We start from the raw sequence: 27,002 nt of genomic DNA, 5'->3' as shown, positions 1-27,002 counted from the left end.
TGTGCAAGAAATACACCCAAGTGTACCTTGCGAACTCATCCACTATAACCATAGCATATTTCTTCTTTGCAATAGACATGACATTGACTGGACCAAATAGATCAACATGTACTAGGTGATAAGGCTCAAGAATTGAAGATTCAGTTTTGCTCTTGAATGAAGATTTTCTTTGTTTTGCCTTTTGACATGAATCACAAAGGCCATCAGGAGAAAATACTGATTTTGGCAGTCCTCTCACAAGATCTTTCCTTACTAGCTCATTTATGTTGTTGAAATTTAAATGAGAGAGTCTTTTGTGCCAATTCCAGCTTTCTTCAATTGATGCTCTACTCAACAAACAGATTGCAGAACCATCAGAACTTGTTGAAAGTCTGGATTCATAAATGTTACCATGCCTGTAACCTTTCAGAACTACATTTCCTGTAGAATTGCTTACAATTTCACAGTGTTCTTCAAAGAAATCCACATGATAACCTCTGTCACAGATTTGACTCACACTAGCAGATTGTGTTTAAGTCCTGAGACAAGAGCTACTGCTTCAATGATGACATTCCCAAGATTGATATTACCATATCCCAGAGTTTTTCCCATGTTTCCATCTCCGTAAGAAACTCCTGGGCTAGCTTTCTCTACAAAGTCTGATAGCATGGCTTTATTTCCAGTCATATGTCCTGAACATCCACTCTCTAGAATTAGGATGTTTTTCCTGTTGCACTGCAATAACAAAGATCACTATTGGTTAGTCTTAAGGACCCATACTTGCTTGAATCCATTGGCCTTTTTAAGTTTGTTATCATTTCCAGAGGATTTAATTTCAGAATTTATGCTAACATGCTGTTTATCAGAATTTATATTAGACTTTGCATCACTAGAAGGAATAATACTAACTTTCTTCAAAGAAGGTTTTATTTGATAATAATTGTAACACCCCCAAATCCGGGGTTGGGGATCCGGGTTGTCACGAGTTCCATTTCCCTTAATAATACTTAATCTGAATAATCAACCAACTATTGCGTACTATGACCCCACAATATACACACACACCACAAGTTATAGTCTCAGAGATGAATACCCAAAAATAACACAAGTCATTTTATTCCACAATTATAAACCATTTCACCTCAAAAGGGTTTCTGAATAATTTACATATTCTTTGCCATTATTACAATTCATAATATACATAAGTCTGGTTCATCAATAGTTGAAAGCCTAGCCTATTGGTAGTTCCTACCTCAGCTACGGCGGCATCAACGCTTCCAGAAAACTGCGGAACGTTTCCTAACCGCTTACGAATTGGAAGCTTGGTCCTGTTCATCTTTTCTATCTGTTGTTGTGTGATGAAAGAAGAAATCAAGGGTGAGCAACAAGCCCACCGAAATAATATGTATAATAATTAACAATATATGAGCATTCTCATAGTACTCATGAAAGTCTTGGTCAAGAAGAAATGAACCAAGTTGATATCTTAACGTGACCAAGTCACAAAATATTCAGTATATATATACATATATATTTTTCACAATCTTTGAAATCCTCTGACATGTATAATATACACAGAGTTCCAGTCTATAACTGTATAAAAATATCGTTGCAAGGTGATCTCATATATCTAACCTCTCAACGTTTTTCTGAAAATCTTTGTCATTCATAAGATAATCATTAACTGGATATAAGTTGAAAAGATGAAGTTACAAGATACTCCAATATACTTATATCTTTTCCGAATACTACTTGAACCACCACCGTTCAAGGTACAAACAGTTTCGAAAGTTCATCACATAGATGAGACTACAAGATAAGACTTGAATAGATTCAATCCTTGAAATGTTGTTTAAAAGAAATGAAGTTACGAGATACTTCATTTGAGGGAAACATCATTATAACCGTTTGACCCTGTCAATGCCTCAACAATCACCCATCCGTAGCCTTTCGATCGAATGCTCCGGGTAGTGTTGCAGAAATTTCCAAACTGGATGATGAACTCATTACGGGAGTTTGCCGCGCCAGGAAGACCACTTACGATGATCAGTCGCAGTAGTACAATCCCACCATTTTCTACATGTAGAGGAGAACCTATCGGATTTACTTGTCAACCGAACACTGGACTCCTAAGGAATGGACCGTCTTAGAAGAACTTCCAGGCCATTTGGGCCAATATAATAAGGCTGGGCCGGCGCCACTCGACCACTTGCGCCACTCCTAGTTCAGATGAAATCCATGACTCTGAAACGTAAAGCTCGTCTCCCCTTTCCCCAAGTAGGAACTTGTTGATACGACTCCACCAAGAAGTCGCATCTAGTTGGAAAGAAAAACTCACCGATATTTCCCAGGCGATGCCTGTTAATGGATTAACTTATTCCAAGAATTTTACTTCCCGAGTGTTGGGTAAGTAATCAAAAACTCTTTTATCAAAACAGCAACCTTGTTGCGAATATAAGAATACATCACGGAGCCGGATGCCTCAGCTTTTTGAGCGAGTATTTAAATCCTTTTCGAAAGGAAAATCTTAAATTTGAAAAGGAGTTTTGGGATCCGCTCTAACTTTTAAAATCATTTTGAAGACTCGAAAACATTTTTAAGAATGTTTGGAGTAATGCTGATTTAATAAAATAAATCAGTTCCGATATATTAGAAAATATCTGAATATTATTATTTAAATAATATTCCCACAAGGATAATCCTTATAAAAATAATTGAAGTAGAAGTTTTAAAACTTATACTTGAAATGAATAATAAATAACCAAAGATATACTTATACGAAAGTACGATCTTTATTTGAATAATCGAAAATAAGTTTGATTATCGAAACATTATTCTTTAATAAAATAAAGAATATTATTTAATAAAAGAAGCGGAGTCATAAGTCCTCGAATGAATATTCAAAATAATATTCATTTAATAAAATAAGCGGAGTCATAAGTCCTCGAAAGAATATTCAAAATAATATTCATTAAATAAAATAAAGTTATCGAATAAACCTTATTTGATTAATAGTTTTGAAAACTATATCTAAATATATATATATATATAAATATATATATATTATACTCGGGAACATCGACTCCCGGTTTAGAAAATGTTCACCTTTGGGTCCCCTATACTAAGGGTATACGCAACCACTGCTTATCTCTAGCATAGGTTTTATGCAACTTATAAGCATTTGAATCAACAATTAGATATCAAGATTATGAAACAGACATGCATATATACCATATCAGCATGCTCCAATATATCGCAAAATTTGCTAATAACAATCATGCACTTATCACAAGATAATGCATATACATATATTTATATCACAACAACAGTATAACGGGTGGAAAACTTGCCTGAGTGCTCTGGGTTAGACTTAAGCTTAGAGTGGGTCCGGTAACCTATGAACAACAACATAAGCCGGAATTAAACCACGGTCGCTTAAGAAACTAGACTTTAACCAATTGAACCCTAACGTTTGCTTATGGTCATTTCTACGCTTAACAAATCACATAAGTCGTTCGAGTACCCTCGGCTCCACCATTTTTGATAAATTAACCGTTACAAATTTTAAGGCGACGCTTTCGCAAATACCCTACCAACTGCCTAGTCCACTTTACATAATTGTTTCATACTCCAATTAGTCATTTAAGGGCCTTAACCAAGGTTTCAAAGTAAGGCGAGGGGTAATGGTTCGTTCACGAAATGCCGTTACTTAAAACGGTCGTTTCTCCTAAACCGTACATCGGATTCAAGCGAACCACATATCAAAACGAAGATTACGACATAATCTAACTAAACATGGCAAAGTGACAGATTAAATATTTAGCTCTCTGTCCCGAACACTAAGAACAAGCAGTTGAAATTAGGCATTACGACGACTATGTTTACGCGATTATACCAAGTTTTAAACCACTCCAAACAGCCACCATTCAACTCACAACCAACAATACAACCAACCCTCATCCAAACCTTACTACATCAGTCCCCAAACCTCAAAATTTTCCAATTTATACAACCCCACACATGAACTACTAGCTATACTTAAGTTTCATTAACTATAAACAAGATTTCAACATCCAAATCACTACAAATCCAATCCAAACTCTAAACACACAAGCATCATGCTTCCCATTTACTATAACCATCAAAACCATCGTAATACTCAAAGTAAAGCTAGGGTTTGGAGGTGTTATACCTTCCTTGGAGTGATTAGAGTAGCTAGGAAGTCTTAGGGAGCCTCCTACAAGCTTGAGCTTTCCAAAGAAATCAAGAACACAAAGTTAGGTTTTGAAGTTTCTAAAAGTCAGAATGAAAGAACTGTCAAAACGAGGGTCTTACCATGCTTATTTGGACAAGACTTGTGAACAAGAGTTGTAGGCCATCACAATACCTTTCCAAAGAGCTATAGAACATACTATGTGAGTGAGTATTGAAGAAGATATGTTAGTTTGAAGTTGCTGCTCTGGTTTTGGCCGAGAGCTTTTGTTCTTGGAAAGCAAAAGTCAACTTCTAATTTGTGTTTTGTGTTTTTGATTTGTTTTGCTTGGTTGTTTCCTTTTGTTTTGCTTAATTACCTTTTAACCATGGTAAAATTTGTGTGGCTTGTAATCAACCAACAATCCCTCCATTCGTCATGCTTATGTCATTCATTTGCCACATGTCTCTTCCTTGTGGTTTGATGATGTCACAATCCTTGGCTTCTTGTACAAGCTTGTCTCTTGGTCGCTTATTTGTTTTACAGTTCGCTTAACTTTCATTCTCGTTTATCGTTTGAGAGATCATACCCGGGATCTTATTACTTGGGTTCCCCTAAACCCTTCTTAATAATTTATATTCCTTTTATGATCCTCTCTTATAATCCTTGAATTTAAATCCTTTTAATCATGTTACCTTATACCCAATTCTTTCGGTATCTAGTGGATTTTTGGGAAAAATCAAAGTGTTCGAATTTGGATTCTGACGATCTTTACATACACTTATTTACTTTATGGAGTACTAATACGATCTTAGAATTTCCATAACAGTACTCCTATATAGCGTGTTCTGATAATTTTCCTTAATCAGCATCATCAGCAAAAGTTACTATTCATCCGCGTTCAAAAAATAAATTCCAAAAATTGAGGTTATTACAGTCTCCCCTCCTTAAAAGGATTCCGTCCCGGAATCAGATAGAAAATGAATAGGGATGCTCTCTTAGCATTGTACTTTCTAAGTCTCAAGTAAATTTTCCCACATTGTGGTTCTACCAGCAAACTCTGTCTAGTTTGATAACCCTTCTCCTAAGCACTTGTTCCTTTTCGATCTATAACCCTTTCTGGTTGCTCCATATAGGTTACGTCTGGTTGCATGCCTATGCGCTCATATGCCCCTATTTGTCTGGCATCCGAATTATACTTCCTTAACATTGATACGTGGAATACGTTATGAACTTGCTACATGTTCGGGGGTAGGGATAACTCATATGATAACTTCCCAATACGTCTTAATATATCCAAGGGTCCAATCAATTCGTGGGCTTAGCTTTCCTTTATTTCCGAACCTCATCCATCGTTTCCAAGGGAATACCTATAACAGCACTAGGTCCCCTACTTCCTATTCTTTGTCCTTTCATGTCAAATCAACATACTTCTTATGTTCATCTTGGGCTACTATCAGCCGTCCTCTGATTATATCTATTATATCCTTGATCCTTTGGACTATTGCGGGTCCGAGCATCTTGCGCTCTACAATCTTCATCCTAACATAAGGGAGATTGACATTGTCTTCCCTCAAGGATCTCATAAGGCGACATCTTGATAATGACATATGATCTATTGTCGTAAGAAAACTCAATCTGTGATAAATGATCATTCCAAATTCTTTCAAGTCTATTGCACAGACTCTCATTATAGCTTCTAGCACTATAGCTTTCGCTTCTCGATACTTATTCTTTTCTAGTTTATAAGCGTTACTATCTTCCGTACATAATAGTATTCTGGCTATACTTTTGCTCATTAGCGTTCTATAACCTTTTAATAATCGCGTCAACCTTAGCATCACGAACGCGTTAGATTCGGAATACCACTGCACTGATACTACTCCTTTCTAGCTGCTTCTATCTTCGAAAGTTTGGTCCTTCATATAGAAGTAAAAGAATTTATTGAGAGATCACTATGATCATGAACACTTGTTATATCGCATAGTTAGTACATAAGGTGGTCGGCCTTTAGTACTTGACAAGCAATTAAACAACATGTGGTATCCTACTAGGCTTCTATCACAAAGATAGATAGTCATTCGACAATACCTCCCCTTCTGGAAGGGTTGTTCTTCTCAGCTTACATGAAATGAAAAGGAGAGAAAAGAATGAATTGAAGAGAATTGTATATATAAAAAAAAATATACTGCCACAAAATATCTGGATTGGAATCTACCTCTGAACTATAGAGGTTTATCATAGGAGAACAAAACATATATGTATATATATCAACATCAAGTATTATAGAATCACATTTCACGTGCTTAAATATTTTTTCTATTTCGTCCATCATTCTATGGACCCATGCTCTTCCTCGAGCTTATACACAATCACCTTTGAAACTCCCTCGACATCGAAAATCGAATCTGGGATCTCATTCTAGACATCATCGTTACTAGAATTCTATGCTTGCACCGCAATCTTCCTCGTATAGTAATACGACTCTCTATTGATAAGAAGGAATAAGTATTCAATAGGTAGATAATCTACTTAATTAGTCTATCAATGATAACTTATACACCACCACGACCCGATTAGTGGTACTCATTCTCAACATCCATTCCAATACAACTCTCACGGTTGTAAGTAATCGGCTCATTACTCGTAGAATCATTCCTGCATTACTATGGTCCACCGTTGACCTACTGTAGTCATTCATTTTCCATGAAGCCTTAATAGCTAACCATACGGAGTCCATATATATCGTATCGAATTCTTCTAAGGAGGTAACATGATCACCATGCATGATTCATGAAGAACACTCCTTAACTTGACGTACATATGACATGAAGCAGATAAAATTGCAGAAGAGTTTCAATGAAAGCAACGATAGCGGGTTAATACCATTCTTAATCATATGCCTTCAATAGAAGACTTAGCTCAAAGGTTTGTTTAGTCCTTTTTGAAACATGGTCCTGGCTTATTCTCAAGATAGGACCTTCTAAGATAGATAGCCCGTTCACGTCGATTACATGAATTAAATCTTTACCAAACTAATATTACGGTTGAGTATCGCACAATCATCAGAAGGAATGTCAATCTTTCAAACCATAATACACCTTTCACGGTTTTAACCATTATCACTGTATTCCTCTAGCACGAGCGCCGATAGTTGTCTTCTTACACTTAAAGTGTCGGCCACCTCTTTGGCCTTTCCTGATAGTAATATTTCCTTACAATCAATGTCATTTTAACCACCTTCACTAAATTTTCTACCTCATTTCAAATCACTGCTTATGTGAAAATGCTTTTCTTAAGTCCTTGTGGTAAAAAAAAATCACCATTTTTCCATAAGTCACTGCCTTAGTCTTTAAATGTAAACATTATCATGGTTGACTCTCGATCATACTTAGGACGTCTTTTATCTTGGGCCCTTCTTGCTTTAACAATTCTGACCTTCATTGGTTCAATCTATACTTCTTATGGTTTAACACGTGCCAACCTGGCATTATTATTATTGCGTCATATTTTTTTTCTCAAAATTTCTATTCTTGAGAACTTTGAATATTACCTTTCTCCTTGTAAAACTGTTAGGAATATGTGTATTAGTTTGATGATAAGTTAAACAAAACACTTAAGTAGAAATCTAGTGTTTGTAGCCTCAACGGATAAGACCATCTTGGCTATCCGTTGAAGGAGTAGCTTTACTTAGCAATAAGTTTAGTATTGTAGCACATTTCATTCTCTGGATTCAAGTTGTAATTCTTAGATGTTGTAGGAAATTATCAGTCATGTTGACTACTAATGGATATCCAAATAGGAGGGCTAATTGTATATATTTTATGCCTTATAATTTTGTATAAGTGAAGAAGTATCAACGGATATTGAAGACCTTCAACAGATAAGAAACAAAGCTTTAACGGATGTCTCTAATGCTTCAACGGATAATATCCATCAACGGATAAGTGCTTCAACGGATAAAGACTTCAACTGATAATGCATCAACGGATAAATCTTCAACAGATAAAGCCTCAACGGATAAGGCATCAACGGATAAAGCTTCAACGGATAAAGCCTCAACGGATAAGGCATCAACGGATGAAAGCTTCAACGGATGCTTAGTTCATTAGCAGTTGATAGTGACAATTCACAAGCTGATAGAGGCACATGGGTTGACAGAGATAAACTGGAATGTGGAAGCCTCTAGGAGGAATCAAGAAAATGCAGCATTTCTATTCTGATGCAAACAAGGGAGTATTCAAAGATTCACAGATTATCCTAGATTGCATTGGATAGAGAAATGAAGAAGAAACATGTGAAGAATCATTTTAATTGTATTTTACAGTTTTGTCTTCACTTGTAAACTTGGTGATATATAAACCAAGTAGCAGCTAGTAATTAGAAAAAAATATTCCAGAGCTGTTTAGAAATATCCAGAGAGAAAATCATCTAGTTTGTACTAGGAAGCAGCTGTGATTTAATTCTTTGAATCACAGATTTTCTGAAATAACACATCTCTGGTGGAACAACAAATCCACTAGAAAAGTTTTTAAGTTCTTTGTGTTCTTTACATTTGTGTTTGAATATATATCTGTCTGTATTAGCTTCAAGCAATTCACACACTTGTTCTAAAAAACACTTAGCCTTAGAAACTGCTCAAAACTTGAAAAAGTTTTGAGATTTACATTCAACCCCCCTTCTGTAAATCTCATTGTTAGTCCACTGGGAATAACAATTGGTATCAGAGCAAGCTCTTAACATTCAAAGAGTTTAAAGATCTATTCTGCTAACATCATGAGTAAGAAGGATATTGGTGTAAAGATTACAATCCTGGAAAGAGATAACTATCATCACTGGAAAGTGAAGATGCATTTACATCTTCTCTTTCAAGATGAAAGCTACATCAACTGCATTGAAAATGGTCCTCACATCCCACACAAGGTGGCCACAGCTGCTACTGCTACAGTTGCTGTTGGTCAGTCTATTCCCAAGCCAAATGCAGAATGGACTGTTGAAGATATTGAAGAGGTCCACAAGGACAAGAAAGCCATGAACATTCTTTTTAATGGCCTGGATCAAGATATGTTTGACAATGTCATCAACAGCCAAACTGCTAAGGAAATTTGGGATACTGTGCAGCTTATCTGTGAAGGCACTGAGCAAGTTAGAGAAAACAAAATGCAGCTTCTCATTCAACAGTATGAATATTTTCACTTTGAAGAAGGAGAATCATTGAATGATACCTTCAACAGATTTCAGAAACTATTGAATGGATTAAAGCTGTATGGGAGAGTGTACCAAGTCAAGGACTCCAATTTAAAATTTCTAAGGTCTCTACCAAAGGAATGGAAGCCTATGACTGTTTCTCTAAGAAATTCTCAAGATTATAAGGACTTCACACTTGAAAGATTATATGGAATTTTGAAGACTTATGAACTTGAGATGGAGCAAGATGAGCTGTTGGAAAAGGGAAAGAGAAAAGGAGGATTAGTTGCACTTGTAGCTGATAGTGAAAAAGTTGAAGCCAGGAATGAGGAAAAGACAATGCCAAGTCTCAAAATTGGCACAAGCAAATCAGAATCAAGCAAGGGTAAATAGCAAGTTGCTGATGATGAAGACAATTCCAGTCAGGATGAATCTGATGATATTGATGAACATCTGGCCTTTCTGTCCAGGAGGTTTGCAAAGATGAAGTTCAGGAAAAATACAAAATTCACTAAGCCAAACAAAAACATGATGGACAAATCAAAGTTCAAATGCTACAACTGTGGCATTAGTGGACACTTTGCAAGTGAGTGTAGGAAGCCAACTTCTGATAAAAAGAAATTTGAGCAAGTTGATTACAAAAAGAAGTATTTTGATTTGCTCAAACAAAAGGAAAGAGCTTTTCTCACTCAAGATGATTGGGCAGCAGATGGGGTCAATGAAGATGATGATGTGGAATATGTCAACCTAGCCCTGATGGCTAATTCTGATGAAAATGAAACTAGTTCATCAAGCAACTAGGTAATTACTACTGATCTCTCTCAGCTTTCTAAACATGAATGCAATGAAGCCATAAATGATATATCCAATGAATTATATCATTTGCGTGTTTCCCTTAAATCACTAGCTAAAGAAAACACTAGGATCAAAGAGAATAATGTGTTTTTAAGTGATAGGAATGCTGTGTTAGAGAATCAGGTAATTGAGCTTGAAAAGATTAAACTTAAATGCTTGACTGTTGAGAGTGAACTAGAGGAAGCTGTTAAGAAAGTAGAAATTCTTTCTAAACAGTTAGAAAGTGAGCAAGAGGTAATCAAGGCCTGGAAAACATCTAGGGATGTTAGTGTTCAAATTGCCAAGGTTCAGGGAATTGAATCATTCTGTGAGGATGCCTGGAAGAAAAACAAGAAGAAGTTAGAATTAATTGATGGATTGTCAACGGATGTGGAATCAACGGATGATGAAAGTTATCCGTTGAAGGAAGAAAAGGAGCATCCGTTGAAGGCTCATCAATTAAAACAGGCAAGTAATTTTAAAAATAAAAACCTCAATAAGAAGAATGATTCAACTCTCAAGAACTTTGTCAAAGAAGGAGCTAGCACATCCAAAGATGCCAGTAAGGTGAATATAGGACACATGACTTTGGATCAGCTGAAAAATAGGCTTAAGTTGGTTGAGGATAAGAAGGAAATTAAAAGAAAATCTAAAAGAAATGGGAAGGTAGGGATTAACAAACATAACAATTACACACCTGATAGGTATGCTCCTAGAAAAAGATGTGTACATTGTAAAAGTGTTAATCACCTATCTGATAATTGCAAATCTGTTAAAAATGCTCCCATGCCTTCAAATCCCTCCATGCCTAACATGTCTATGTCACCTCTGCATGCTATGCCTGTTATATCTCATCAGAATCCTCATGCACATTTTGCAAACATGCCATATATTAATAATCCTTTTTTTACTGCATTTAGTATGCCTCACATGCCATACAATATGCCTATCTGGAATAACATGTTTGCACAATCCATGCCTTATCAATCAAATGTGCTAAATGATTCTGTGACTAACCCTACACTTCAACCAACCACATCTGAGATCAAGGTAGACCCAAAGTTACCTAAGTCAAAAGATGCAGGAGGAATGAAGTCTAGGAAAAAGACTAACAAGGCTGGACCCAAGGAAACTTGGGTACCAAAATCAACTTGATTGATTTTGTTGTGTGCAGGGACAAAGAAGGAATCTATGGTACTTTGACAGTGGCTGTTCAAGACACATGACAGGAGATTTCACCCTGCTCACAGAGTTTAAGGAGAGAGCTAGCCCTAGCATAACCTTTGGAGATGACAGCAAAGGATTCACTATGGGATATGGCTTGATTTCAAAAGGAAATGTCATCATTGATGAAGTTGCATTGGTTGATGGTCTCAAACACAACTTATTGAGCATCAGTCAACTATGTGACATAGGGAATACTGTTTCCTTCAATTCTGAAGCCTGTATTGTCACAAGTAAAAAGGACAATAAAGTGGTTCTAACTGGAGTTAGAAAAGGGAATGTGTACTTAGCTGACTTCAACTCTACAGATGCAGAATCTATTACTTGTCTTTTCAATAAAGCAAGTGCAGTTGAAAGTTGGCTATGGCACAAGAAGCTGTCCCATTTGAATTTCAAGACAATGAATGATCTAGTCAAAAAGGACTTAGTTAGAGGAATGCCTCTAGTTGAATTCACAAGGGATGGACTGTGTGATGCTTGTCAGAAAGGAAAGCAAAAGAAAGTATCATTCAGTAAGAAGCTTGAATCTGCAATTGATGAACCATTACAACTGCTACACATGGACCTTTTTGGACCAGTCAATGTATTGTCAATTTCAAGGAAAAGATATTGCTTAGTGATTGTTGATGATTTCTCTAAGTTCTCATGGATCTATTTTCTTGGATCAAAGGATGAAGCTAGTGAAATCATTATCAATCATATCAAGCAAGTCAACAATCATCCTGATTTCAAAGTAAGGAATATTAGGAGTGACAATGGAACTGAGTTCAAGAATTTAACCATGAAGTTGTTCTGTGAAAAAAATGGGATCATGCATGAGTTCTCAGCTCCAAGGACCCCACAACAAAATGGTGTGGTGGAAAGGAAGAACAGATCACTAATTGAAGCTGCAAGGACAATGCTTGAAGAGTCAAAACTCCCAACTTACTTTTGGGCTGAGGCTGTTAACTGTGTATGTTACACTCAGAATATTTCTCTAATGAATCAGGCAAAAGGCATGACTCCCTATCAATTATTCAAGAGAAGAAAACCAACTTTAAACTTTCTGCATATCTTTGGTTGCAAATGTTACATCTTAAGGAATCAATCTGATCATAAAGGAAAGTTTGATGCAAAGGCTGATGAAGGAATATTTGTTGGTTATTCTGCTGGAAAATCATATAGGGTCTACAATCTAAGAACCAACATTGTCATGGAATCTGTGAATGTTGTGTTTGATGATATAAAGATTGATGGACTAACAGATGAGGGACATCATGAAGGACTCAAATTTGACAATATTGAGATATATTGTGATGATAGTGAAGATGAGAATGATGAAGAAGGCATCTCAAGAAGAATTCAGAATCTGCCTTTGGATAATGCACAGAATGCTGCATCCGTTGAAAGTCATAATTCAGCTTCCGTTGAAAGAAGCAATGCAGCATCCGTTGAAAGACAAAGTGCATCATCCGTTGAAGTTCATAATGAAGCATCCGTTGATCACAGTCTGTCAACGGATAATCAATTCACTTTATCAGTTGATAGAGCTCCCAATTCCTTTCAAAGGATCAGCAACTCAGGGGGAGTTTCAACCAATCAACATTCTATCTCACATCATGACAATACTGCGGCAACCTCATCTAGAGCTAATCTACCACCTCAAAGGAAATGGACCAAGAATCACCCTTTTGAACTGATCATTGGTGCTGCTACATCTAAAGTGCAAACTAGAAGGGCTACTCAAGATGAATGTCTGTATAGTAGCTTTCTATCACAGGAGGAACCTAAGAGAGTGGAAGAAGCTCTATTGGATCCAGATTGGATTTTAGCAATGCAAGAGGAGCTAAACCAATTTGAAAGGAACAGAGTATGGAAGCTGGTACCCAAGCCAAAGAACTAGAGTTCTATTGACACAAAATGGGTATTCAGAAACAAGATGGATGAAAATGGCATTGTCATAAGGAATAAAGCCAGATTGGTTGCTAAAGGCTATTCTCAACAAGAAGGAATAGATTTTGATGAAACATTTGCTCCAGTTGCCAGACTTGAGGCCATCAGAATCTTTCTAGCCTATGCAGCTCATGCCAATTTAAAAGTCTATCAAATGGATGTCAAGAGTGCATTTCTAAATGGGGAATTGGAGGAGGAAGTTTATGTAAGCCAACCTCCAGGATTTGAAGATCCAAACTTTCCAGACTATGTGTATTATCTGTTGAAAGCACTCTATGGACTAAAGCAAGCACCTAGAGCCTGGTATGAGACTTTGTCAAAATTCCTTCTAGATAATCATTTCACAAGAGGTACTGTTGACAAAACTCTCTTCTTTAGAAATGTTAATGGCTCTAAAATACTTGTTCAAATTTATGTAGATGATATTATATTTGGATCTACTGATGATAAGCTTCATAAAAAGTTTGCTAAGCTAATGCAAAGTAAATATGAAATGAGCATGATGGGAGAGCTAACTTATTTTCTTGGTTTACAAGTTAAACAAGTTAGTGATGGAATTTTCATTAGTCAAACTAAATATATTTATGATCTTTTAAAGAAGTTTGACTTAATGGATTGTTCATCTGCAAAAACTCCCATGGCCACTGCCACCAAGCTTGAATTAAACAAGGCTGAAAAGTCTGTGGATATTTCAAGTTATAGAGGCATGGTTGGCTCACTTTTATATTTAACTGCTAGTAGACCTGATATAATGTTTTCTACATGTCTCTGTGCTAGATTTCAAGCTGACCCTAAAGAATCTCACTTAGTGGCTATTAAAAGAATCTTCAGATATCTCAAAGGGACTCCAAATCTAGGAATTTGGTACCCTAGAGAGTCTGGTTTTGATCTAATCGGCTACTCAGATGCAGATTATGCAGGCTGTAAAATAGACAGGAAAAGCACAACTGGCATCTGTCAATTTTTAGGGAACAAGCTTGTGTCATGGTTCAGCAAGAAGCAAAATTCTGTTTCTACATCAACAGCTGAAGCTGAGTACATTGCTGCTGGTAGTTGCTGTGCACAGATACGATGGATGAGGAATCAACTATTTGACTATGGTTTGACTGTTGACAAAATTCCAATATTCTGTGACAACACAAGTGCCATTGCCATTACTGAAAATCCAGTGCAGCACTCAAGAACCAAGCACATTGACATCAAGTACCATTTCATTAGGGAACATGTGATGAAAGGTACAGTGGAACTTCATTTTGTTCCAAGTGAAAAGCAGATTGCAGACATATTTACCAAGCCACTTGATGAATCAACATTCACAAGATTAGTAAGTGAGCTAGGTATGCTTAATTATTCATAATTTATGTTCTCTATATAATCTGTCTTGAAGCCTGAAATGAATTTGCTGCAAGAACAAAGTTGGCTTTAAGTAAGACTTGTCCTATCAACGGATATTCCCTATCCGTTGAAAGCCAAAATTGTTCTATCAACGGATGTTCATTATCCGTTGAAAGATAAATACATTTCTGGTAATTTTATCCTTCAACGGATAAAATGGTGTTGATCATCAACGGATAACTATTTACCTTATCCGTTGAAGTGTCACATCAGTTACTTTCAGTAAGTCACAGCCGTTGATTTCTTTTACTCAACCGTTGATACAGATATACACTGTTATATGTATTTGTGTTAAAGGCAGTTTTCAGAATTTCTACAGTTTTCTTTCCTCTTAAACGGCTGCAATTTATTTAAAAGTATCATTTAATCATTTTATTTTCATTTTAATTCAAGAAAGTATAAAATCCCAATTGAACTCTTATTTTCACTTTACGCTTTCTTGCAATTCTTATTCTCCTTCTCTCCCAAAATTCTCAAGTTTTTCTCTACAACCTCTACTCACAACAATGACACCAGTAGTCAAAATTATGTCTCAAACAGGATTTGTTTATGAAAAGAATAATTTCGTAGCCTTGGTTGAAAAGAATGAAGCCCATTCTGATTATCACAAGATGATGGACTTCATGAAACACTGCAAACTGAGCTATGCAATGCTGGAAGCCCCAACCATCTACTGTGAGGTGATTGAGGAGATTTGGACAACTGCAGAGTTCAACTCCACAGATATGACTATTGCCTTCTCTCTTAAAGGTAAGGATTATTGCATTAACTGTGATGATATACAGTCTTGCTTTAAGTTGCCTCAGAATAATTTCACGACACCACATACTGATAAAGATGTATCTGCTATGTTAGATTCCATAGGCTATGCTTTTGCTTCTGCTAGTTTAGGTAGTATTAGAAAGAAAGGCCTTAGGAAAGAATGGAGTTTTCTTGGAGATGCCTTTATCAAGGTTTTCTCTGGGAAGATTAGCAATTTTGATGCCATAACTTCATCTCTTGTTAATATGCTTTATATGCTAGTTTCTGATAGGTACTTTAATTTTAGCAACTATGTCATGCTAGAATTAGGTTCCAGATTAGGTAACAAAGCTAATAGACCACATAACATCTACTATGCTAGATTTTTTATGTTATTGGCTAACCATGTTGCTGAAGGATTAGTTATATCAAATGAGAATAATAAACTCAATTGCTGGGCACAAGAGAAAAGGGTCCTTGCAGACCTTTTGAGAATGAACCTCAACAGCCAGGTGCCATTGGTATATTTGCCAATCATGAATGCACCACAGGTAAGTGAGGTAAACACTTCTATAACTCCTACTATTTCCAACCCCATTGTTTGTTTGCCTTCTAGTGTGGCCATGGAATCTGTGTCTTTGTCCAAACAGGTTCCTACCAAAGCCACCAAAACTAAAGTTTCAAAACTCAAGTCAAAGAAAACTACCTCTGTTGTTTCTCAAAAGACAACAGTTGTAACAACTAGGATAAACCCTGAAGGGAGTGAACAGGGTGTGAGTGGTGAGGGGAGGGGTGAACATCAAGAAACCCCCCAGGATATGGTGGGAGAGGTGAGTGGTACCCAAGCCAGCCAAGCCACAGTCTCTCAAAAGACTGTGGTGGTTCAAAAGGAGTCTAACACATCCCTAGTTGCATCCTCCCAAAAGGGTGCAACTATTGAAAATAGTCCCCAACCAGGGACATAGACCATAAAAGGGAGGGACACTGAAGCCACACATTCACCAATTAAAGCCTTTTCAAGGAAGAAGAAGGCCAAGACCCTAGTTTCCACACAAGGGGCACACACAGCACAGATTCATCCACCTGTATCTGTGCCTTCACAAATTCAGCTTGATGTGATTCCAGCAAATGTGGAGTCACAGCCCCATTCTCTCATAATAGAAACACACCAATCATCAAACTCTCCATCACCCTCTCTGGATGTGGATATGATATTCACATCAATTCCTGATTCTCCCTCATTAAAACTCAGGGAGGAGCCCCACTCAAAACCTGATGATCATCATCTTTTAGATGATTTGTTGGATCATCAGCCAATTCTTTCAGATGTAGTTGAAGAATCTGTGTTACCTCACTTAAAATCAATTCACACAGATTCAACAATTATGTCACTTTCTATATCTACATCTTTTCCTTCTTCAACGGATATCTCTCATTCGTTGACAAGTGGTTGTTCTTCAACGGATAAGCTTAACAGCAGTTATCCGTTGATACCATCAGTTTCCACTTCAACGGATACTCCCTATCCGTTGATGGTCTCTACATACATAACAGAAACAATTCCAACTGTAGAGGACATGGCTACTGTACAATCACTTTTAGGTTTGAGGGAAGGGAGTGATCTTTTGAGTGAGAGGTTGGGTTGCTCCCAGGAAAAAGGAGAGGTTGAGAGTCACCATATGCATGCTATTTCTTCCAGCATGGCAAAAGTGAGTGAGGGGAGTGCCACCTTAGAAGGTGAGGGTGAGGGTGTGAGGGTGTGTGTGAGCCAGGGGGAGCCCCTGATGCAAGAAAATAGAGAAAAAGAGAGAAAGGCAGGTACATAAGCTATAAGGGTGGATCCAGCCATTGCTAGTGAGTCAATGAAAGTGGATGATGCAGAAAAGGAAAGACAATTTCAGCAACATTACAAAGCTGAAATTGATAACCTTTCCTTGGATGCTGACACTTTTACTTATCCTGTTTCAGCCTATCAATTATTGGCTGTTCAGGGCAATGTAGAGGCAGAACAGACATTAAACATTGTACACAGTTTAGAATCTCTTCTCAGAGACAAAGCTGCTGTTAACAAGCTGCCTTCTCAAGCTGGTGAGCCATCTGAAGAATTTGGAGTAAATTCTAATGATGATGACTCTGATTATTTGGATGAGAGCATGAACTTAGGGTGAGTAGCAGGCCCAAGTTCTGTTCCAGATCTTCCTGAATGGGCATGGGCAAAAGCATCAACACCAGGAGAGTTTGGTGTCACTTTGGTCAGACAAGTCATGACAATTCAGAAGGCCCTTCAGGAGACTACAGATGCTGGTACCAAGGTAATTCTTCAAGCTCACCTGGAATCTCTGCATCTCCTGGAGTTGCAGCACTTCAAACAGAATCTAAGTGTGGATGAGCTCAAGCAGGATATTGCTGATCTAAAATCCTACAATGCTGAGAAGTTGGATTCAGTCATACCTTATGGTACTATGCAAGATTTGTTGGGGAGACTGAGGAAAGAATCTGATGCTGACAAGAGACACTACACCATAAAATGCCTACTGTAACACCAAAAAAACGTTGCAGTAGGGGGTAAATATGTTGCTCTTGCCCCACTTTTAAGCTAAGGTAACATTTTCTTAAAGATAGGTTTTTCCATGTTGCCTTAGGGGTCTAAGGTAACATCTTTGGTGCCTAAGGCAACATCGTATTTTAACTTGTTTATATGTTGCCTTAGCTTGCTAATGCAACATAATGAGAGATCAGTTGTAACTTGTTTTTTATGTTACCTTAGAGTACTAAAATGTTTTTTAAAAAGTGGGACCCACATTGGGGCCCACAGGGGGCCACTGTGGGGCCCATGGTGGGCCCCACAGTGGCCCCCTTGTGGGCCCCAATGTGGGTCCCACATCCGGCCCATTGTGGCCCACTGCATCTAAGGCAACATTTCAGAGTAGCTAGTGCAACGTTTACAGTAGCTAGTGCAACATTTCAGAGTAGCTAGTGCAACGTTTACAGTAGCTAAGGCAACATTTTTATGGTAAAAAATGGAAAAAAGGTACACAGAAATTACGAATTGCCAAAATAACCATCATCCAACAGCAAAGCAATTCACCAGGTCATTATACAGTCATCAACAATACTGGACCAAACAATCTTTGGACTTAAATAAAGTTCCGAATAAACAGACTTAAACCAACTTCTTACCCCTAGTACTTAGATTAGTCTATATCATACTTAAAAGTAGCAGCAAAAGACCTTTAAGTCAAGACACATGCATAGACATCGTAGTGTCATACTAGAAGCTACTGCCGCCAGTCATAGGCGTACCATTATTATCGCTTGAAAAAGGTGAACACAGATCCTCAATGTCGACAGTGATATTTGGGTTTGCTTCTGCAAGTTTTTTAAGGACCAATGCCATGTTCTGTTGCACTTTCTTGTTCACCTGGTCATCCACTTCGGCTTGTACTTGCCTCACCTTCTCTTGAACTTCATCAGCAAGGCTTTGCCTTATCTTGGTTGTCAGCTCTTGCACATAGGTGTCTGTGGGAGCAGTTGAGCTGGTAATTTGTGAAGGCTTTGGACATCTCCCTAAAAGCCAAGTGGGGCCGTGTGATTTTCCATCTGTAAGCAGTTCACTTACATTATCTCCAGTGCTAAGCTTTTTGCTAATTTTTTCCTAAAAATAAAGCCACGTGAACAAATGAGATTAAATATGAAATACAAAAAGCCATCTTTTCCTCAATTACAGACAACTGATTATTAAATAAAATACTTACAAGTTTGGATTTCATAATTGCAGGATCGATCTTGTACTCACGGCTGTCACTTCGCTCCCGGGTTTCAAAATAAACCTCAGCATCACAAGGTGCAGAGCTATCTGGTGCCTTTTTTTTCTAGCAAAAAATAAGGTACATGTCATGTTACAAAGACAATATTTATCTAAATAGAGATGCACATTATAAGGATAATTATTCATGTAAAAAAAGTGAGTACTATCTACAAAATCAGATAAAGAAATCAAACATGATTTATTTTTTTGTAAGAAAATAAACAGTGAGTACTTCGAAGGATAATTATTCCTGATAAATATTTTATGCACTACAAAATCAGATAAATCATTATAAGGATAATTATTTATGTAAAAACAGTGAGTACTATCTGAATAAAGAATGAACATAGTGCGGTCAGTTCATAAATAATTATAAATAAATCACATACCATCTTGTTTCGAACTTGTGCAAAGCTTTTCGGACCAGCAGTGTGAGTGTCAAGATATGATTTACGACTCACCGCATTTTTCTTAGCTCTCGCCTATAAAAGACATGAAAATAAATATATAGGGATAATTATCAATGCTCAAAATTATAAGTTGTATACCTGAACAGAATCATCATTCCAGTACTCTAAGAGCATTTTGAACCTCTCCAACGGAATATCATCTGGCCTATTCTGTAGTCTGTCTTCATCATTTGTGTAGGCTGTATAATGTGCCACCTTGATTCGACACTTATACCCCTTCCAAGCAGCATGAATAGAATCCTCCACCCACTTTTCACATTCATCAGGAATAATATACCGAGCCTTATAAATTAACGAGTTCAATATTAATACGGAATTCAGTTTAAGTCTAGTATGTCACCATAAATTGTTTTAGAAGATATCGAAGTAGATTATTGGTCATAAAGGGCATAAAATACCTTTACATAATTCCATAAAGTTTTTTTCAAGTTTTCAGGAACATGACGCCAAGTAACATACGTAAGAGACACACAAAGCTTTGCAAGTGTTCCTAAAAAGTTACTTAGTTCTGATAATACACCATCACTATCTGCAATAGGCTGGAAAAACTCGTTCACTTGAATGACAATTCTCTTGTCATAACTTCTCGTATGAACTTTATCCATTCTTGTTTTTCCTCTGAGCCTTTTAGGAGCTACAACTGATTAAGAAGTACATAAAATGTCATAAGAAAAAGCACATTACACGTACTCATAAAATCATGCTTGATTTTAATTTACATAGTACTCATAAAATCCCAATTGAACTGCAGATAAGCGTCAAGCATTTTGTGATTATCCACAAAATCAAGTTTTACGAGACTGAAACCAACTGTTAGAGGTTCAGTAGATAAATATAATACTCATTTTTTTATGTGATGTGATTTATGTGCAAGATGTGCTTATATATGCAAGATAAAGTCCAGTTATATGGTTAAGGGAAAAATATTATGCGCAGTAATAAAGTCCAGTTTATATGTTTAAGGGAAAAATCAGAGTAAACGCAGTTGTATTAAACTTATATATGCAAGATGTGCTGACCTGCTTCACCACCTTCTCAATATCTTGCAAGGCATTTTCCTCGACAACTCTATTATAACTTGCATTTACAGCAACTACAATAGCTTTTTCCCGTTCAGCTTTTTCCCGTTCAGCTTTTTCCCGTTGGCGTTTCCTCATAGCAATAAATGCAGCCATTGAACCATTTCCATCATCTGCTTGTGGTAACTCAATGTTAGGTACCGCAGAGTTTGTATCTTGTACAGGTGGACATGTCTCTTTCTGGCTTGCTTCCTCAATTGCTGGCGTTTTCGATGCAGCATTGGCTCGTGAACGTGTTGTTGCCCCACGTCCCATAAGAAGCTTTTTTTCACCCGCTTTCTTGGTTCTCTGCAAAATATCTTGCTTTAGTACTAGAATATAATTTTATTGGTTCTCCGCAAATTATACTTTAGGTTTGACAAACCTTCAACGGAGTAACTGATACATCACCATCACTACCATCATCCTTTCCTGGATCATAATCATGATCACTTAAGTCCTGCAACTTCTCACTGTTTTTCTTCTGGACAGAAGATCTAAGTCCAGCAGACAATGTAGGTAAATTTAGAGCCATATAAACTTCATTATTCCTCTCAACTCTTATAGCTCTTTGAATTTCATACTCTGTTAGAGGCGGTGGAGGAGGTAGGATGGTAGACTACATGATGAATATACATGGCATAATTTAAAATTATCTACAAAAAATATACAAAATTTAAAATTCAACCAATAACAACTTACAGTGGAATGTGCCTGAGCTGGTGGAGGGGGTGGAGGGGGTAGGATAGTACCCTGTATGACAGGACATCTAACCTCTAGGTCATTTTCTCCCATGTTTTCATCTTGATGTGGTTGACTATGCAAATTCAATTTCCTCTTAGCAGTTCCAGACTTGTTTCTCACAGTTGCATCATTATCTTGTTTCAGGTTGTTCAATCGCGGAGACTTGCGAGTAACTACCTGAGCCATATCCACTTCCACTATTTTTTTGTTCTTTTGCTTTTGTCGTAGTTGATGAGTCGTAACAAATGTGCGCTTGACTTGTTTTTTTCCTAAAAAAAATATAATGGCAGTTACTAAGAAGCGATACATAAAAATATAAGTCCAATTTACAAAAAAAATCGAAGGAGTACCTTCGAGTATATTATGCCTTGGCCTCATGATAACATGGGGCTGCATTTGCTTAACTGGCTCAATCTTGTTATCAACAATGTTGTCCATGTAAAAGTGAATATGGTCACCACTGCTAACTTCTCCAATTTGTGTAAACATGTCAGAATCATTTGTTACCAATTTCCAGTCTCCCAACTTATCTTGGATATAAATTCCTCCAATTTCTGAGTAATGAAGATCGTCTTTGACATGCTCCAATAGGACTGTATAAGAAAACTTATCAGGATCGACACCCCTTACAAGAAACTCTTTCCCACCAGCATATCTTGTTCTTTGAAATTCTCCCTGGTGGTGGATTGTGATATGAAATCCTCCCATCCTATACAAAAAAAACAAGTTGAGTTTCTGGCAATTCTTGCAAGTAATGAACAATAAAATAAAAAGCAAAAATATAATTAAATGCATTACATTAAAATGTAATTAAATGAACTATAAAATAAGAAGCAAAAATGTAATAAGATATATGAACATAATGACATATAATATACGGCAGCAAACACAGTAAAATACAATACAAACACAATGACAGATAATATGCGGCAACAATCGCAGTAAAATTACAATACGAACACAATTACTAGAAGAAACAAGTTGAGTTTATATAAATTAAAGAGCAGCATAAAAAGATGAATGTACTCAGTTCACTAAGTGAATTTAGGGTATTACAATAAGAGTACAATGCTAAGTTCACTGAATGACTAATTAGGCAGGTTCATTCACTTCATCTGGCTGGATGGGGACTTGTCTTTTTGGGACATCATCCCTGCACCAACTAGCTTCATCAATCTGACTTTCAAGGTGTATATCATGTAAAACAGTATCATCTTGGCCTTCATTTACATTATCATTTTCAACATCACACCAGTCCCGTGGTAGGCGCTTGATAACATTATACAACATCTTATCAACCGGGTATTCTATGTAGAAAATCTGTTGTACTTGTGAAGCCAATACGTAAGGATCTGACTGTTGGCATAATTTATTAAAATTAACCCTAGTCAGCCCATACACATCCTTTTCTTCTTGATACCAACAACACTTAAATACGACAACTGAAAATTCACCCCAGTAGTCGACTTCTACTATCTCTTCAATTGCCCCATAGTAAGTGATATTGCCAACTGTTGGGTTCTCGTCTTTTGAACTAGCAAAACTTGTAGCCAAAGCCGTCAAAAAAACACCACTGTTCTGTGTTTTACATTTGGCATCTCTGTTCTTTGAATGGAATCTATATCCATTGATTACATATCCACTGTACTCCTTAGCTGCTCTATTAGGCCCCATCGCAAGCACTTCTAGTTCTCTCGAAATGTTCAGTTTATTTGTAACCTGTTCCTTCATCCACTTCCAAAAATCGTCATTATGTTCTCTCTCCCTTTTATACCTTTTCAATTTTGCTTGACCAGCAACTAAAGCACGATGCTCCCTACATTAATTATTTAGTTTAAAAAACTTGGAACAGAACGCTAGTTCTACAATAAGTAAAATAAAGAACAAGTAAATACTTACTCAATTAAAGACTCTATCTCTTTATTTCCGTTGTTAAATAGAATGTAGCGATGAATTGCCATCCATTGAGATTTTTTCAAATGAATTGATTTTCCATCTTTATTTCTTCTCGTACCAATATGGTACTCTAATTTTTCTGGACAACTTCCAAATTTAGCAGGCATCGTAATTTTTGATCCCGAATCGCCACCCAAGAATCTTGAGCAAAATGTCAAGCCTTCTTCCGCCAGGTAACCCTCAGCGATAGATCCCTCTGGTTTGCTTCTGTTTCGCACATAAGACTTTAATTTGCACAAATAGCGCTCAATAGGAAACATGGAGCGAACGTGTGCCGGTCCACCATATTGCACTTCACTGCATAAGTGAACCAGCAAATATACCATTATGTCGAAGAAAGCATTCACAAATATATTCTCAAATTGACAAAGGATTTCCACAATTTCTTGTTGCAGCCTTCAAAGTTCATTCAAGTCGATAACTTTGCTCCAAATACCTCTCAAAAATGCCCCTAGTCTGATAAAAATTGTCGCAACTTCAGGTTTTAGTGATTTTTTCACCGCAAACTGTAGCAAATAGTGCAAGAGAAAGTGAGCATTATGGCTCTTATAGCCAGAGATTTTCCTCTCTTCCGTGTGCACATATCGACTGATATTTGATGCACTACCATATGGCAATTTCACATTTTTCAGTACTGCGCAAAATAAATCTTTCTCTTTATTTGTCATATCAAATACGGCAGCCCTAATTTCAAGGTGTTTCCCATCAAGTGATCGAACAGGATGAAGGGCCTTCCTAATGCCAAGTTCTTGTAAATCTAAACGTGCATTCACATAGTCCTTTGTCTTGCCAGCCATATTTAGCAGAGTGCCAAGAATGTTGTCACAAATATTCTTCTCAATATGCATTACGTCGAGGTTGTGTCGATGCAAATTATGACTCCAATATGGTAAATTGAAAAAAACTGACTTTTTCTTAAAGGGGGAATCAACCTTCTTCACCTTTTTTCGTCCTGGTTCCTTCTTCTTTTTTCCAAACTGATTTTGGAAATTAGACAGCAAATCTTCTATGTCTGTTCCTGACAGAATTGCAGGGGGTTGTCCCATTTCTATTTGTCCGTTGAACCTTCTTTTGTCAAACCTCCACTTATGATCGGAATCGAGAAACTTGCTATGATTCATATAGCACATCTTTTTACTATATTTTAGGTACATGGAAGATGTCTCATAATTACAAATGGGACACCCTAAGTAACCCTTCGTGCTCCATCCCGATAACATCGCATATCCTGGGAAATCGCTAATTGTCCAAAGAATACTTGCACGTAAGATAAAGGTCTGATCAGTAAAGGCATCATAGGTTTGTATGCCTTCATTCCATAATTCTGTCAACTCAGCCACTAGAGGTTGCATATAGACATCGATGCTATTTTTAGGAGAATCTGGACCAGAAATAAGAGTTGACAGAATGAGGTTTTCTGGCTTCATACACAACCAGGGTGGAAGGTTGTAATTGACCAAACAATTGGCCAAGTACTGTGATTTGTATTCATGGTATGAAAAGGGTTAAAACCGTCAGCTGCTAAACCTAGCCTGATGTTTCTATTTTCTGACGAGAACTGGGGATATCTCGCATCCATTGTTTTCCAAGCTTCGGCATCAGCGAGATGTCTAACTTTCCCATCCCTTTGATGTCCAACTGCATGCCATACCATAAGTTCTGAAAAATCTTTACACATAAAGAGTCGTTGCAGCCTTGGCTTTAGTGGAAAATACCGCATCACATTCGCCAGGACTTTGTGAATCACCTTCTCCGGATTACTGTCTGAAGTGCCTTTCTTCTCGCGTACAATCCATCTTGAAAGGCCGCAAGTTTTGCAAGAGTCCTCTTTTTCATCTTCACCCCAATACAACATACAATGGTTAGGGCATGCGTGTATTTTTTTATAATCGAGCCCTAACTCTTTAATCACGTTCTTTGCAGCATAGAAAGACAATGGTATATTTGCCTCTGGAAACGCATCTCGGATCAGCTCTAGTATATCCCCGAATCCTAACTCCGTAATTCCGTGAACACATTTTAAGGAATAAAGTCGGACAATAAAACTTAATCGTGAGAATTTTTTACAGCCTGGATATAGAGGTTGTTTTCCCTCCTCATAAAATCTTTTAGAATCAACAGTTGGTCCATTTGTACGGTCCAGCATCTCATCTAAATTATCTCCAAAATGTAGATTATTCTCCCAGTCCATATCTTCATCGTCACTACCGTTATTTGGACTTAAAATCTGTGAAACTTCTACAATCCAGTTCACATATAATGGGTAAGGACCACTACATATGAGATGATCGTAGATAAATTCTCGACGCTGCCACTTACTATTTTTACAATTTCGGCAAGGGCATGTCATTTCATCACCTACTGCCAATTTGGGGAAGGCATTATCCAAAAATGCATTAACCCCTTTCCTATATCCTTGACTATGCTTTGGAAGGTATATCCAAATATTTTCATCCTCGTCCATTACTACAATTAAGAAGCATGATAATGTTATACTAAAAGGGTAAGAAAGGCACCAAAGTAGCCTAGTTCACGTACAAAGACTAGTGAGCTAAAAGAACTACATTTAATATGTATTCCTTAATATATAACTTAACTAGATTACTAATAACATTGATACAAGACTAAAAAATCAGGCCTGTATCACAACACATATCGATACTTATCAATTAATAGGCATTGTATCACAGAATAGTATGAACATATGGTGTTCATACTTCATACACAACAACATAAACAATATATGTACTTATGGTCACGCCCCCGAGTCTAACCCCCTCTCTTCTCTCGTGTTCAACAACAATAAATAATAATGTTCAATGATTATTGCATGCAATTCGTGAATGCTCCCACCATACTTTTTCAATTTCTGCCTAATCCTTCATTTACTTGTAACTTGTAAACTTTAGTAGTACACTAGTAATACTTAGGGGCCTGAGCGCTAATAGAAGGAATTACAAGAGCCAATAAAAGTGCAAAAACAGTATTCACAAACAGATAAATACAACTATATATATAGAACAAACATATGTTGCCTCCACTTATTTAAAACAGATAAATGCAACTATTCTGATTTTAAAACCGATATGCCTATTATAGAGAGTAACAGCCTTTCATGGTTGACAAAAAAACACATAACATATAACAAAAAAACACCCAATAGTAAATACTTCATAACATTCATGTATAACTAAACGACTGAACAAAAAACGCAGAACATTTATAACATTATGCAAATACGTATATAACCCAATACCCCCGTATCGATAACATATAACAAAAAAAAACCCAATAGTAAACACCCAATAGTAAACACCCAATAGTAACATATAACAAATATGCATAACATATAACATATAACATGCAAATACGCATAACATTCAATAGCCCCAAATCGATATCCCTAACATTCATGTATAACAAATATGCATAACCCGAAGCAACAAAGGTTTAATACCTGCAAATCGAAGCTTGACCCGACT

General features: G+C 36.9%; 1 protein-coding gene across 1 annotated transcript; it reads right to left on the bottom strand.

Moving 5' to 3' along the window:
- Positions 1–23,918: 23,918 nt before the first annotated feature.
- On the bottom strand, positions 23,919–25,984 carry LOC141679736 (uncharacterized). Its single transcript, XM_074486153.1, has 2 exons — positions 25,033–25,984; positions 23,919–24,901 (listed from the first exon to the last, which is right to left on the bottom strand). The coding sequence occupies exons 1-2, from the start codon at positions 25,982–25,984 to the stop codon at positions 23,919–23,921; spliced, it is 1,935 nt and encodes a 644-aa protein (XP_074342254.1).
- Between the last annotated feature and the right edge of the window lie 1,018 nt (positions 25,985–27,002).

Source organism: Apium graveolens, chromosome 8 (assembly GCF_009905375.1).
Source record: "Apium graveolens cultivar Ventura chromosome 8, ASM990537v1, whole genome shotgun sequence".
NCBI lineage: Eukaryota > Viridiplantae > Streptophyta > Magnoliopsida > Apiales > Apiaceae > Apium > Apium graveolens.
The sequence above is the reverse complement of the archived record's forward strand: the minus strand, read 5'-3'. Positions and strand labels throughout refer to the sequence as shown.

Bases quoted from the DNA above. Each gene is read 5' to 3' on its own strand.
- LOC141679736 (XM_074486153.1), bottom strand. From the start codon at position 25,984: ATGGACGAGGATGAAAATATTTGGATATACCTTCCAAAGCATAGTCAA. The intron at 24,902-25,032 runs GTTTTAACCCTT...TTTCTGGTCCAG, and splicing joins GCTAGGTTTAGCAGCTGACG to ATTCTCCTAAAAATAGCATC.